Genomic DNA, 13969 nt, shown 5'->3' with positions numbered 1-13969 from the left:
AATTGTTGACGGAAATGAAAAATTCGATGTTCCGGCAAACAGATAACACACGCGTCTTCTCTCAATCTTTTTCATCTCTGCGCATATTACCAGGTTGCGGGCGCGCATGTGCGTCCAAACAGCGGCGGTCCAGCAGCTGCCGGCTGCGTCATTCTTACAAATAGATACATTGCGATCGTTTAGCGCGAGAAAAGTTTACGTGGCAATCGCGTCGCGTGACGTTTGAAATTTCGCGATATTCAACAAGACATGGCAGTCGCCATCGATCGGTTGCATCAAACAAATTTGTTTCACGATAACGCGTAATTGTCGAAGTGATTTATTGATAGTCGGCAGATCCCGGATTTGACACTCGTCTTATATATGACTCTTAAAAGATAGCGGGAGAATAATCAAGCTTAATAAAAAAACAATATCTATAAGCAAATCGTGATAATTAATTGTGAAATCGCATTATTGTTAGAAATTGTGCTACTGCGTTCTGGATAGGAAATCTAATAAAGAAAAAAAAAGAAAAAAAAAGAAAAGTTTATTTCCGATAATATTCATGGGCATGTCACTATTTGCCTGTTGCGTCCGTCAGGTGAGTTGATGCTTGTTTCTACATTACGATAGTAGGAATGTATACGAATTAAACAGATTAACTCCATCTTTCGTAAATTTATTAATTTTAATACCAGAGCACATCATGATTAGCTGGGTGTTATCGTACTAAAGTTAAGAAATTTACAAAAAATGTAAATGATTAATCCAACTTTTTAATATAAAAGGCCTACAGTTGCTTATCTGTTTGCTCTATACTATATGGTTAAACTTGACTAATAAGCGAATTGACTATGTACAATTTTAATCGCGCGGTCAACTGATTAATTGCACTGTGTCAAATGCGCGAAATTGACAGCACTTTGCTTCCTTTAACCATTTCATTGCTATTGGCGCCCATAGGCGCTTTGAAAATTTGTCTGCAGTGTGCTGTTGGCGCTTATTGGCGCCTAACTAAATTCGATCATATGACTGTGGCGCCTTTAGGCGTTCGGCAATTTTTATCGGCAACAATTGCATAATGTAATTCAGTGTTTCGATAACTAATATATAGCTTCTGAAAAATGCGCGCGAACGACCAGTTTCATCGTCGATAGCGTCGGATGCAGTTGAATATTTGCCGTCTGCCACGCGTGCTACATATTAACATCTGCCGCAGCGAAAGGGTTAATATATTTGTTCTTATTCCAATTACTTTAATGTTATATTTAATATTAACGCATGGGAATTATAGAGATAGAAATCTTTTTTATTTATAATTTATTTATAATTTATTGCTTTGTTATACGAAATTTTGTCGACTAGCATGCAAAGTAGCTAAGCGTTTTTATGTCCAAATAATATTATAGTTTATTTTCTCTTTTTTTTTTCTCGCTTGCTGTTATCATGTGTAGTTTTTTAATATATTTTAAATATACCTTATACGTACACCATAATTTTTAATAATTTTGTTTATTTTATAAAGTTTTTTTTTTTTTTTGACAAATTAATATTTTACGTTATTTATCTATGACAAGTAATAGTTTTATGAAAATTTAAAAAATTTGATAAATTTGTTTAACTTGAATTGATATTTGAAACTACTACTGATATTAATGCAAGTATGATTTTTTTTTCAATTTATTATATATATTTTTAAAATGAATATAAATAAGTAACTTTATTATAAAATTTTATATATTTGTGCATAATTATAAAATTAATTAAGCGACAAAAAATGTGGGACGAAAAAATTTAGAATAACGGATCAATGCATTATTCTTTCTTTCTTTTATAAGATTATAAAGGCTAGAACAAAATAATATACAACATCGACAGTTATTTTACAATGCGAGATAGCTTGAATTTCCTTCGCTCACCCCTGTCGTTCAGGTGGCAGAATCGATAAACAGAAAAATAAAGCAAACCGCAGGACCGCCGTAGGCGTTAAACAAGTGCGTGCACTTTTTTACATATATATATATGTGCGTTCGCGTAAGTATTCGTATGTGTATGCGCGCCCACGAAGAGAGTTAACGTCAAGCTGCTCGCTAGGATGAACAGATACATTTTACGCTACTTAACGGATTTTATGCTCAAGCGTCAAAGGGACTTGGCGTCCTTGCTGTAATCAGCGGGGTTATTAATAGAACGACGTTTCGCCGTTTTGCAAAATTTTTCTTAGAATTGATTTCGTAGCCCTTGGCTTCAACGTCGACGACGTCGAACCGTATTAGTGCGCGAAATTATTTAATATCATTCAAAAGCAAATCATTTGTTCATATTTTTTAGCAAGAAGCTTTTAAGTATACGTACCATCGCTTTCTTCGCATCTCTTATTTCCGCAATGAAAAATTTTTCTACAAAAAGCAACGCAGCGTTTAAGAAATGTAATATGCAAATTTTTCAAGAAAGTCTTTTCAAACATCAATTTAATTTTTATATTGAAAAAAATTAGGATTTCTATTCAACGTTGTCTTCTTTAGTTAATGGTATCCTATGCGATACGCAAAGTTTCATTTGTGTCGTCATCGGTGAGTGTTTTTTCGCGCGAGAGTCAGTTCATTCAAAAGTATTATCTCTTCACAGAATAATCGAGCGGAAGAGGCGCGTCAGCAAATGCTGCAGACGAAGGAGCCGCCGGAGTTATCGTGGGAGAACACGCTGGGTTCACCCCATGGTGTGCCCTTCGACGACGATACGAAGGACTTACTGAAAAAGTGCCTCGATGTCTCCGTACCACCACCGACCAGTCTGGCGGAGCTAATCAAGCGGAGCGATGCATTTCCCGTAAAGTTTCCAATTAGCACCATGAGATGCGCCTCCCTGAGGGATAGGGGAGTCAGCGCGGAGACCATTGAGGTTTGCGTAAATGTAGCAAATTAAATTTGATCGAGCGTATATCGATGATATACGTTCATATGAGTTAGATATCGATCGTATGAATTAGAGAGTTGCGGACTTTTGATTAAATATTCTTTAAATAGATATTGCTTGAAAATTGGAGAACACTTTACTTTAGTTGCTTAATTTTCTGAAGATCATCATTTTGTATATCTTTCTTTAAAAAATCGGTTTCGTAAGTTTAAATCTGAGCTCTTTTCTTATCTTCTATGACGATAATATTAACGATTTCGATTAATTTCAACGCAATGCCAAATTTTTTTATTTAGTTAAACGCGAATTCGACATATCCGCTGATACACGAGGCGATGTTGCCCATGATTGCTGGATGGTTGAAACACAAGCGGTTGTATGGTAGCGCTGTCGAGAAAGCCTTGTACAAAGATATGAGCCTCGTCCAATTCATTCACCGCCTGCTGGAAAAAAGGGCTGTTTACTTTTACGGCTCCAACGATCGATGGAAATTAATCGACAACAAGACTGGCATCGACGGATGGGAGACTATTGGTACGAGCAATGAGAAGGAACCATTGGTAAGTACGTGAATTCTTTTTTTAAACAAGCACAAAAATACTTCATAAAGTAGTTACATTATATAATATTTAAATTAACTAATGTATAATAATAATTTAATAATAATAAAATAGCTCTTGAAATGCTTCTCTCAGTCTTGTTTTCGTAAAATAATGTGTTAAATAAAAATTCTCATCCCTCTATCTTTTTTTTTTTTTTTGCACTTTATTACAGGCTATTGAATTTTCCCTTTAGATCGATATTACGTTACATATGTTTACCGATATTGAAAATTTATAAGATATTAAAAAACACAATGTATAGAGAAGGTTGTTTCTTATAATGCATCTTCTTTTGATATCGCGACGGTTCTTAAGCTTTGTAATCGTCTTTAAAATTTGACAAATAGGTCCTAACAAAATGCTTGAGCTACGACGAGATAAAATTATCGGCGATGATGGTGGTATCATCTCACACGGAATTCATAAACGACGGCGCGCGAAATAATAGAGGCATCGTGAGCAGTGACCCAGACGCAGTCCAACCTCGTGGGGTTATTATGGGTGTCATAGGCACAAGGTTTTATGCATTTATTTAACCCCACCTTCTGCAGGAATATTTTTATACGCGCAAACCACTGTGACGTTCCTGTCGTGTCTGCAGACGCGTGTTCTATTTTTATCTCCTTCGCGCGTGCGATTATTTATATCTGCAAAAATTTTCGCAATGATTATTGAAATCGTCACGAAAATACCGATAATTCTTAACAATATTTTTATCTTTTTTTATCTCTATTTCTCTGTATGCATTTTTCTATAAATATCAATCGACGCGATAGCGTCGCGACGCCAAGTATTTATATTAAAAAAATATTATTTTCCGCAAAAATTCTATAGAGAGAATCCGTTAAAAATTTATTACGAAATTTATTATCTATTATTAAAAATTTATTATTAAAAATTTATTATTTATTAAATTTATTAAAATTTATATCTTCCTAATAAATTTATAATTATGTCATTTCGTCTATCACGTAGATTCGAAAGGCCCCGAGTTATGGAGTATCAGGATATTCTCATCACGCCGTTGCAAAACAATATAGATAATGGGTAAGCAACGATTTTCCGCAATAATTATGTAGCGTTACATTTTTTTAACGACACTTATTTGAAGATTTAGAATTTATTCGTGTCGTAACGCTAAATATAACGTCGGATATTTTGATGTATTTCGTTTAATCTTTGCTATTATTTATAATAAAGATATAAGATATACAGTATCTCTTCTTTAAAATCTTCGGCACTATATTAACTGCAAGGGATGGTAATTAAAGTTAATACAATGTATAGTGTCTTTCTACATGTACTCGTATGCAAAGTTTCTTTCCTTATATCATACAAACGAAATTCTTTTGAAAGAATTGATCTATATGAAATAGGTACGGACCCGGGATAGACGGCACGTCCGAAGAAAAACGCGGGATGCGTGTTTTATGGGCGAAGTTTTACGGCGCGGATTATCATCCGCTCTATGAGGAAACTGTGAAACGCGTTAAATCGAAAGACAACAAACGTTACTTATCGTCAAGCAGCCAGACTATCTTCGATATCGAGAATTACATGAAGAGGACTCTACTCTCCGTAGAAATAATATTGCTCGAGGCGAATACTCGCGCCGAGAAGCAAAACACGACAGCTTTCTTGCACGTGGTCGGTTTTGGCCTTGGTTAGTGCAATAATAATCTTGTCGTTGCAACGACTATATATAAGATTGAATTTTTTATATCGATTATTTATTAAAAGTCGTTTTGTATCTTTTTCTTTTTCCGATTATTGATTAAATAAATAACGATTCGTAGGTGTCTGGCAAGTAATTCAGGATCAACAGATATATTTCCTGAAAACATTCGAGATCGCCATTAAAAAAATGAACAAGAAACTTAAGTACGTTTCTGACATCATGTTCTCTTACTTCCGGCAGCAGAAGTGCGGCGACGCAGGAAACGGCGATTATCTGGGCAGTTAGTAAATAATAAATATATCTAGTAATAAATAATAAATATATTTCAACGAACATTCTTTCTCTTCTCTTAATAACGAAATTTTCAGATATAAAAATTCATTTTGCCATGAGAGAGCCACACAGTAAGCTATTTCGAGCTACCGATGCGAATAAACTGCTCATTGTCACTTATGCCTGGGATGGAAACGCGTTGCCAGGTATTTAAGTATTCTGATTATTTTATTTTATTGTTTGCTTATGCTGTTGCCAGTTCGATATTAATTTAAATGCTGTATTTAATAAGGCACTTGTATATTCTTCCTACAGGAAACGAATTCTGGAATGGTTATCTAGAGTCCAGCGGCGATCCAGCGGCGGCGTGCAGCAGCCAAATAACCGAGCTGCATAATTCCAGAATCAATCCACGCGCGTGCGGTTCCAGTCTGCACGTTGCATCTGCGGCACACGGAATTCTGCACATATCGGATTACGCAAAGCTTCACCTTACTTAGGTAATATCCGATACGTGCCTCTTTATCGCCGCCGGTCTTCTTTGTTGAATAAAGTTCTATTTTGTGATCGTAATCACAAATGTGTGTGAAATGATAAACGATGTTGCCTTCATGCCTTTGCATAATCGAAAAATTGCGAGAAACATTATTTCTTCTTTATCCTTTAATTTTTTAATAAAATCAGTATAATAATTATTGATGGTATATTGCATGTATTAACCGGAGAATATTTTATATCGAAAAAATTGAATTATTGATAACAAGTAATTGTTAGGGGAGTCTATTGAATGATTTATCCCTTCTTCTCCCACTCCCCATCTCTTTATGTAATGAAAACAATCTTTTTACTAGAATGAAATTTAGAAAATTGTCAACATATTAATAACAAATTTATTCATATAAAGAAAATCTTTATATCAATGAAATGCGCATAATTTAAGTTTGGCATATCTTACGAAAAAAAGAAAAGAAAAAAAAACATTAAAATAATGAACACGATACGTCATGGTATTTTCAGTACTTACATTTACAAATATTTAAAAAAAAAAGATCCATTATTTAATATACGTACATTTTATTTTTTAATTGCATAATGAATTGCATATAATGAATGAGTTAAATTCTATATATTACAGGTTCCATAATATTATTTTTTTTTTATCTATTGTTTCTTTTTAAAATAAAATAACTCATAAGTATTTAAAATTAACACAACATATATCATCGTTTCACGTACGAAAGTATTTAATTCCAAAACACACCATTCTCTCTATACATTCGCCTAAACTTTAGGAAAGGGCCAGCCCGGCGAACAACGGGCAACAACGAAGACCGTCTCGATCACCGCGCAGCCAGCGTAGCCGCAGTGCGGATGTAGACTGTTTGAAGAAATACACGGAACGTCGCGTGGAGGATCGTCGGCACACGGAGATTAGCGACACCAGTAAACTAGACACGTCGAGATGGATGCCATTGCCGAGATACGTGCCGCGAGATCAGCAATCGCCGGGGACCGTTAAGAGATGGTCGAGGGACGAGCGGCAGGAGAGCATCGACGAGACGGCAGCGATGACTACGTCAGCCGAAAATCGATCCTCCAGGATCGAGCCCGAGATCGTTGATCGATCTCAAGCCGTCAGAAGTTATAGTACCGACGTGACCGCCACAAGGGGAATGGAAAAAAGCATCATCGAGCAGCGAAGGCACACAGACTGCAGCGATCCACGAACCATCGCCACGAGGTTGACCGCGCACATTTTCCACGTCCGAAAGCGAGAAATGCCATGATCGGGATTGTAGTTGAGATTCGTAGGCGCGATTGATAATCATTACGGAGCTTCCAACGGGTAATGGCGTCTAATTTCGGTCAGATGTTGTCGCTCTGCTTTCTTTCGTGTTCGTCTTTCCTGTCTGTACGATTTTGTGTTCGCGATTTTTGAATTAGCTTTGGCAATTTTGTTGACGAAAATTCACGTTGGTCGACGGATCATGCCGAACGGTACAACGTGAAAACATAGTGGTGCCTGGTTTTTTTTCCATCGACCGGAACTAGTCGCTAATATTTTTTCACGTTGTGACGCTCCTCGTATGTTTGTGATTCGCTGCGATTTTAGAAAGATTTATAAAAGTAATTAACTAATGATAACTTTCCATTGTACAGAATATTCAAATTGTTCAAATGTATCAATGTTTAATCGTCCTTCTTTATCTTTCTTGTTTTCTCGTAAAGAATAATTATTTCCATGGAATTATTTGGAGAAAACAATTTTGTGATTTAAAAATCCCTACAAATGTGCATGAATAATTGGTATTGACTTTATGATTTTGTGATGATGTCTTTTCTCGCAAATTCTAATTTAATAATTAATTAATTTAATATATTTAATATAATTGTATTAATAATTTTATATAATTAATATAATTATTAATAATTAATTAAAAAATTAATTTAATAATTAATTATGACTAAACGTTCTCTTATACAAGTAAAGTAAACTATTGTGGTCGAAAATGGCAATTGTTAATCATAAATAGTATCAGCCTTTATCTGTCAAAATTTTTTCTTTATATGTGTATTTGTGTATGGTATATATGCAGATAAAATAGCAAATACTTGTCATTTTGAAGCAAACATTCGACCTCGAACATCTGATCTTCTTTAGGTGGATACCACAGGTTAACGGTGCAAAGTTTCGCCGAGAATCATCTCCTCTTGCGAGAGATGGCTGTGAGATTACACAGAGCGCGGCTACCCGGTGGATAACCTTCGCCAAAAGTCCATCACCCAGTCCCATACCAAGAATAAATCCCGAGAGAAGAGGTTCCATAACAGAGCACAGTAAAAAGGACGAGGAGCCGCGCAAGGATGCGGATGCCTCTAATAGTAAATGGCAACCCTCCAGAAAGTTCTCGCCAGCGAAGAACGAGAAAGCGCATTTACAAAGGCAAGGTAAGTGATGCGCTTAATGACTTTAATATACATCTCTCGATTCATGCTGCGATATTTAATTGCAGACGAGTTGGATATTGGCAGAGATCGCTCGTCGAGTTTTATCGATACTAACGAGCGAGCCAACAAACTCAGTCAACGTATGCGAGATTTGTACGATTTCAAGACGGAAAACGAGTGGCCGAAGAGAGCGGGAAGTTCCCAGCAAGAGAACACTTGGATCAGTATAAGTAGCAGCGAGGAGGAGAGAGGAAATTATCGGCCGATTCGTAGAAACAGTCAAGATTTGGAATTTAACGATAGAATCGACATATTCAAGGTACACGGATTAAGATTTAAATAGATGCTGTTTTCACGAGCCAACATACACCTCGCGTTTGCTTTGTACTTTTTTTAGACTAAGGTTCGACACGAGGAAGACAGACGAAGACCAAAACGCAGTACCCATGACGCTAGCGAGGTGTTTATAAACGAGCAGAAGGACGAGCGTCTACGAAGGTTCAACGACAGGCTGCGATACAGTGAGGATCATGGCACGGAGCGGGCTCGTGTTCGCGAGCGACGCACGTACTCGGACGATTACGACGAGAAAGCTCGGCGTGCATCCCGGCAACCGGAAACGCCAACGATCAGACAGGATCGACCAGAAACACCGACGATCAAGAGACCATTAACGAATGTAGAAAACAAGCGAAATTCAGACGCGAGTGCGAGATCACGCGACTCGCGAGTCAGTTACGTGGAGGTAGACTTCCCAAAGAGGGATTCTCGTACCAGCGATGTCAGTTACGCCAGCGTGAACCTCGGTAAGCGAGGCAGCGTCGAGTGCAAGAGCACGCGGAAGATTTATGAAACGCCGCCGAGAAGAGCCTTCAGCCAGACCGATGAGCGACGACCGTCTACTCCGGTGCCGCCAATCGAGTTTAACGACGAGCGATACGTCCCCAAGAAACTGTCATCGGAATCTCCGAAGAGAGACAGCACCAGGTATAAAGTATACCTGACGTAGGAAACGCCTGCGAGAGCGGGCGTTTTGCGAGACGAACGCCGCTTTCGCAGAGTTTTAGATTAAATTTTATCGACTATCAAGTGTGTGCAAGTACAAATATGGTATACGAGATAGATGAAAAAATAGCTGTTGCGACGAGAAGGATTTTCCAACAAGATTCGTAAATGTATAAATACGTGTGTATTGTATAGAAAATTCCTTGCACGGTGATATTCCATTGTCAATACCCCTATGTTGGGCGATGTCCGTTATTTTTTCTCGTATGATGGCGAGAGAAGATTGAAAAGTTAGAATATTTACGAAGGCGAATATAAATATAAGCAATTTTATCTCGAAGGATACAATGGAGTCCGTTGTCTGTGGATAACTGTTCAACGTTCAACTGTCGTTTACTGTGTTCACCGTATAATAATATGATATGTAAACGAATATATGTACGAAACTCGATATATTCTGTTACAAAGCTCTACAATAATATAGCACTTATAACCGGAGACGCGGAAGCCTGATAAAAATGTATTTGTTACAAATTTACAACGGTTTACTACGTAACCAGAAGTTTCCTATTCGTGTTTTTCATGTCACTGTTATAAGCGTAACTGCGATATAATAATTAATACGAACGATGTAACGCAAAATACATAATAAAATATTCTTTGAGAAACACGACGTTCCCATCCTTTCCTCTCTTCTTGCCATCGTTCTTCTATAGATAACAAGATTTCTCGGAATTATCTTATTCTTTTAATCATTTCTTTTTTTCAACAAATATTTTTTTTTTTTTAACAAAAGTGTATTTTATTAAATATCTGTTGAAGTTATAGTTTTCAATAATCAAAATATTTAAAAAGTTAGAGACATTTTATAGTTTAAAGTTCAACAAAACGGGACAACCGTATTCAACACAAGATGTAATATTTTTAAAGAAATATTCTTTTTATAACAAGATGAAATTTTTATTGAATCAATACAGAATTGTGTATATATAACGTAAGAATGTTTAATGCGCGAATTGTTAAGTATATTTCAAATTTTACTAATCGAAGATTTTTTTATACGCATATTAACTCAAAAACCTCTTCATCTTCTCTTGCTTCGAGAAATCATTTGATTTTATATCGTACTAATTATTGTCAAATACAGCAAGAAAAAAATATTTACGCAATGTACGTGTGCTTAAAGTAAATCGATCATTTCACGAATAATTACGTATCTCTCACCAATGCTTCATTTGCGATCCGCGCCGCACAAATCACCGCGATATCCTGAACTCGAGTCCTTGACGAAGGCGACTTTGACTCTCTTTCTGATCGGTATACTATGAGCAGGCGGCGGCGGAACTCGGCAATCCCTCGGAGCCTGCTCTTCTTCGTCCCGCTCGATCTTGAATCTCTTCTGAGCACAGTTCGATCCGCTCGACCCTATCCCGTTCGTAACCGGTGTGTGACTCGTCGAAGACGAGGAGGATCCGTTAGATATTACGCTAGTGTTTGATGAGATCTGCGGTGACTTTGGGAAATTCGAAGATCGTCCGCTCGATGGAGAACGTATAAGATTTCCATTGTTGTTGCTGTTACAAATGTTGCAGACATTATATACGTTATTAGATTATTGCAAGCAATAGTATATAATACATGAAATATTTATAATAAATAAATATGCTTTTTTTACTCGTTTAAAAAATACAAAAAGTGATACAATGATTTTCAAAGAGAGCTCAGAGAAATTTGCAGCTTTGTAAAATCAAAGTTTTATCGATTTCTTTTTTTCTAATTTTTTATCTTTTATAAAGAACTAGCGTGGCACGTAATTCACCTGTGAAAGTTGCCTTGGGTAACGATGACGGAAGGCGTGACACATCGTTTTCCGGTGGGAATAGTTACGTTAAGACCGCTCGGCGCGATCATCAGCAGATTGCTGCCGTTCTTGTCGCACGCGTTATGCCTCTGCGAGGAATAATTGATACGGAAGACGTGAGAATTTTCCGACATATTTTGCTTCTCTTGCTTGAGGAAAGCTACGGCAGGCTTCGCATGATACGCGACGGGGTTTTGGTTGTTCAGATGCGACTCACATTTGATGCGCACGTCGTGATGCTGTATCCCATTACGATCTTGACTTTTTTGCCACTCGAGAACATTGCTTAATAATCTTATGTATCTACCAAACAAGATTTGTAATCATTTCAAGTTCGAATATAAGGTAATCAAAATTTTTCCTTTAATCCCTCTTATTATAAAATTTTTTAATGTATCGTGCGAAATGTCTATATATATATTATAATAAATCGTTGTATTTTTTAATTTTAATTGTAATTTTAATTTTAGTTGTAATTTAAATCTTTAAAACAATGGAAAAGCTTTTTTTTATTTCTCAAAATTGTTCAAAAGATATGAACGAAAATGTGTATGGATATTAATATTTATTTATATTTGAAATAAAAATATTCATTTCTATGGCGAAAAGTTACCTGATCGCCATCCTTAATATCTCATTCTTCGACAGTTTCTTGTCCGGCGGATGCGTCGGCACCAATTTGCGAAGCTCGGCGAAGGCGCCGCTCACATTTTGCTGCCTCCATCGTTCACGACTGTTGGTGAATAATTTTCTGACACCTAAGTTACCTACACGAGGCGTAGGCGATTCTAAGTGACCACTTCCGGAAGACGAAATGCCATCTAGCTACGAGATTATTATGAATTTCAATTAAACTACCGCTAATCCAACAACTGTTCATTTCAATATTTCAGATTTGGGGAAATTGAAGCAAAATTTATTATACTTTACATAATATGGAAATTTCGAGATTTTGTAATTTGATAGGAATAGATTTTCAATCTCGCTCACGGAACTAGAACGATCTCGGCGTCGTTTGCTTTGATCTTCCTCGTCGTCGGTGTCGTGGGAATAGAACTCGTCGGAGAGTGTCGCTTCCTCTTCGGTGTCCCTCGATGTACCCGGAGAATCACCGGCCTCTTCCAGAAGCTCTCCCTCGCCGGACAATAACGATCCCGCTGGGGAACCATTTTCGGCGTCCGCGACTCCTATCCCGCAGCCGCTATACGTTAACATTGGCTGCGAAGATTAATAAATATAGTGAACAAACACGACGAAATGCCAAACGTATATAAATTTATTTTATAATTATATATTAATTTTATATATTATATTTAATATTCTATAAGCTTACTTTGAAAACTAATCCATTACTAAGCAAAGATAATTATTATTGAGAAAATCTCCATAATAACAAGGGTAAGGGCAAAGCGAGACGGATTAAGAAAATGTAAACAGATATTAGGCGATTGAAGAATATGACTAAGCAGTTTCGAGATCCTCGCCGCGACAAGATAAATAAATCTATCAATAATAAACACGCATTTGAAAGTTAACCTTTCCTGATTCCCATCGAATCCCGTGTTATACAAGAATAATACTTAAAACAAGCTTGTTAGATGGATGTCGTCGACAATCTCGGATATAATTAGTCTACATAGCGCCAACAGGAAGTTGATATCGCTCTTTTTAACTGTCCCTGACATTCAACAGATGTGTGCCATTCGATTTATCTTTATGAATTAGTCATATATGCACTTGCTGTTCATATATCAATTTTTGTGAAGAAGGAAGCATTTCCGTTTGTCTCTCTCTCTCTCTCTCTTTCTCTCTCTCTCTCTCTCTCTCTCTCTCTGCATATTTTCGGTAATAATTTTATATACTAGCAGAGAATTTTTTATTTCAAATTATTCTTTATCAAAATATCTTCCTGTGATGTCGATGATTGATTCTCTTTTAATGCAAAGAGTTTGTAAGTTTACAGAAGAGATGCTATTTGTCATTTGGTGAATTGTACTTTTGTCAATTAAGAATGTCAATAAGATTGCGAATGTCAATAAGATGACAATGTGTAATACAATTTTAAAAAAATTCTATATTATTCATCTTATGTTCGTGACGAGTAGCACGATATACGATATACAGATGCACGCTCATTTTTTTTATAATTTCAAAATTTTTGAAAAATGTTTAGGTATTATATATATATATATTATATAATAATAATTGTGGCTCAACAAAAAAAATTTTTGTATCATAATTATTGTATCAATTAAGCACAGTATTTTCTAAACTATCTACGATAAACGATTGTGACATTATTCCAGCACAACCACAGCTTGAGATCTATATATAAGGGTTGTAGAAAAAAAAAAAAAGATTTGTAGAACATAAGATATCAAGCTATCACGGATAATCATTACGCGCAAACACACACGAAACAATTAATACTCACCATGTCGCACGCAAAAAAAATGCCAATAGTACCGCAAAATTAAACGACACAGATCGATTCGGAGAACGAGATCTCTTGCTCACATCGCGATCGCGATGGGGAGTAACACCGATGTCGAAAGAGACGATTTGACTAGCAACGAGACCAGGGTAACCCTCCGGGTAAATGAATTTCACGAGGGCGGAGCGCAGGCTTATGGGTGGAGCTCGTATCAGGTCCGTCCCATCCATGCTCCATCCAGCATCCCTGTATCGACGTTCTCCACGCGG

The 13969-nt window shown here is 36.6% G+C and overlaps 3 protein-coding genes across 4 annotated transcripts; 2 read left to right on the top strand and 1 right to left on the bottom strand.

The window, feature by feature from the left end:
* The first annotated feature begins 171 nt into the window (after positions 1-171).
* On the top strand, positions 172-6831 carry LOC138936155 (uncharacterized). 2 transcript variants are annotated; one of them, XM_070301299.1, is made up of 11 exons: positions 172-583; positions 1097-1208; positions 2611-2883; positions 3195-3458; positions 3848-4017; positions 4476-4547; positions 4877-5163; positions 5297-5458; positions 5547-5657; positions 5767-5951; positions 6744-6831. In XM_070301299.1, exons 2-10 carry the CDS (start codon positions 1146-1148, stop codon positions 5949-5951), a joined length of 1587 nt encoding a protein of 528 aa, XP_070157400.1. In that variant the 5' UTR covers positions 172-583; positions 1097-1145; the 3' UTR covers positions 6744-6831. The 2 variants fall into 2 exon arrangements, with proteins under 2 accessions (XP_070157400.1, XP_070157406.1); XM_070301305.1 differs by lacking the exon at positions 1097-1208.
* On the top strand, positions 6456-10054 carry LOC138937649 (nuclear speckle splicing regulatory protein 1). The gene is made up of 5 exons (XM_070304120.1): positions 6456-6467; positions 6744-7192; positions 8114-8400; positions 8466-8719; positions 8798-10054. Exons 1-5 carry the CDS (start codon positions 6456-6458, stop codon positions 9407-9409), a joined length of 1614 nt encoding a protein of 537 aa, XP_070160221.1. The 3' UTR covers positions 9410-10054.
* A 350-nt stretch (positions 10055-10404) lies between these two features.
* Positions 10405-13969, bottom strand: Hlh3b (Helix loop helix protein 3B). Its single transcript, XM_070305907.1, has 5 exons — positions 13701-13969; positions 12257-12484; positions 11880-12091; positions 11225-11569; positions 10405-10979 (listed from the first exon to the last, which is right to left on the bottom strand). The coding sequence occupies exons 1-5, from the start codon at positions 13701-13703 to the stop codon at positions 10637-10639; spliced, it is 1131 nt and encodes a 376-aa protein (XP_070162008.1). The 5' UTR covers positions 13704-13969; the 3' UTR covers positions 10405-10636.

This window comes from Polyergus mexicanus, unplaced genomic scaffold (genome assembly GCF_030449975.1).
Source record: "Polyergus mexicanus isolate NDT 795.1 unplaced genomic scaffold, iyPolMexi1.0 SCAF_1, whole genome shotgun sequence".
In the NCBI taxonomy this organism is placed as follows: Eukaryota; Metazoa; Arthropoda; class Insecta; order Hymenoptera; family Formicidae; genus Polyergus; species Polyergus mexicanus.
This window is presented reverse-complemented; position numbering and strand designations above follow the sequence as displayed.

Bases quoted from the DNA above. Each gene is read 5' to 3' on its own strand.
- LOC138936155 (XM_070301299.1), top strand. From the start codon at position 1,146: ATGCAGTTGAATATTTGCCGTCTGCCACGCGTGCTACATATTAACATC. The intron at 5,164-5,296 runs GTTAGTGCAATA...AACGATTCGTAG, and splicing joins CGTGGTCGGTTTTGGCCTTG to GTGTCTGGCAAGTAATTCAG. The intron at 5,658-5,766 runs GTATTTAAGTAT...TTCTTCCTACAG, and splicing joins GGATGGAAACGCGTTGCCAG to GAAACGAATTCTGGAATGGT.
- LOC138937649 (XM_070304120.1), top strand. The intron at 7,193-8,113 runs GTTGACCGCGCA...GATCTTCTTTAG, and splicing joins CCACGAACCATCGCCACGAG to GTGGATACCACAGGTTAACG. The intron at 8,720-8,797 runs GTACACGGATTA...TACTTTTTTTAG, and splicing joins ATAGAATCGACATATTCAAG to ACTAAGGTTCGACACGAGGA.
- Hlh3b (XM_070305907.1), bottom strand. The intron at 12,092-12,256 runs GTGAGCGAGATT...ATAATCTCGTAG, and splicing joins GCCGAGATCGTTCTAGTTCC to CTAGATGGCATTTCGTCTTC. The intron at 10,980-11,224 runs GTGAATTACGTG...CATTTGTAACAG, and splicing joins ACCCAAGGCAACTTTCACAG to CAACAACAATGGAAATCTTA.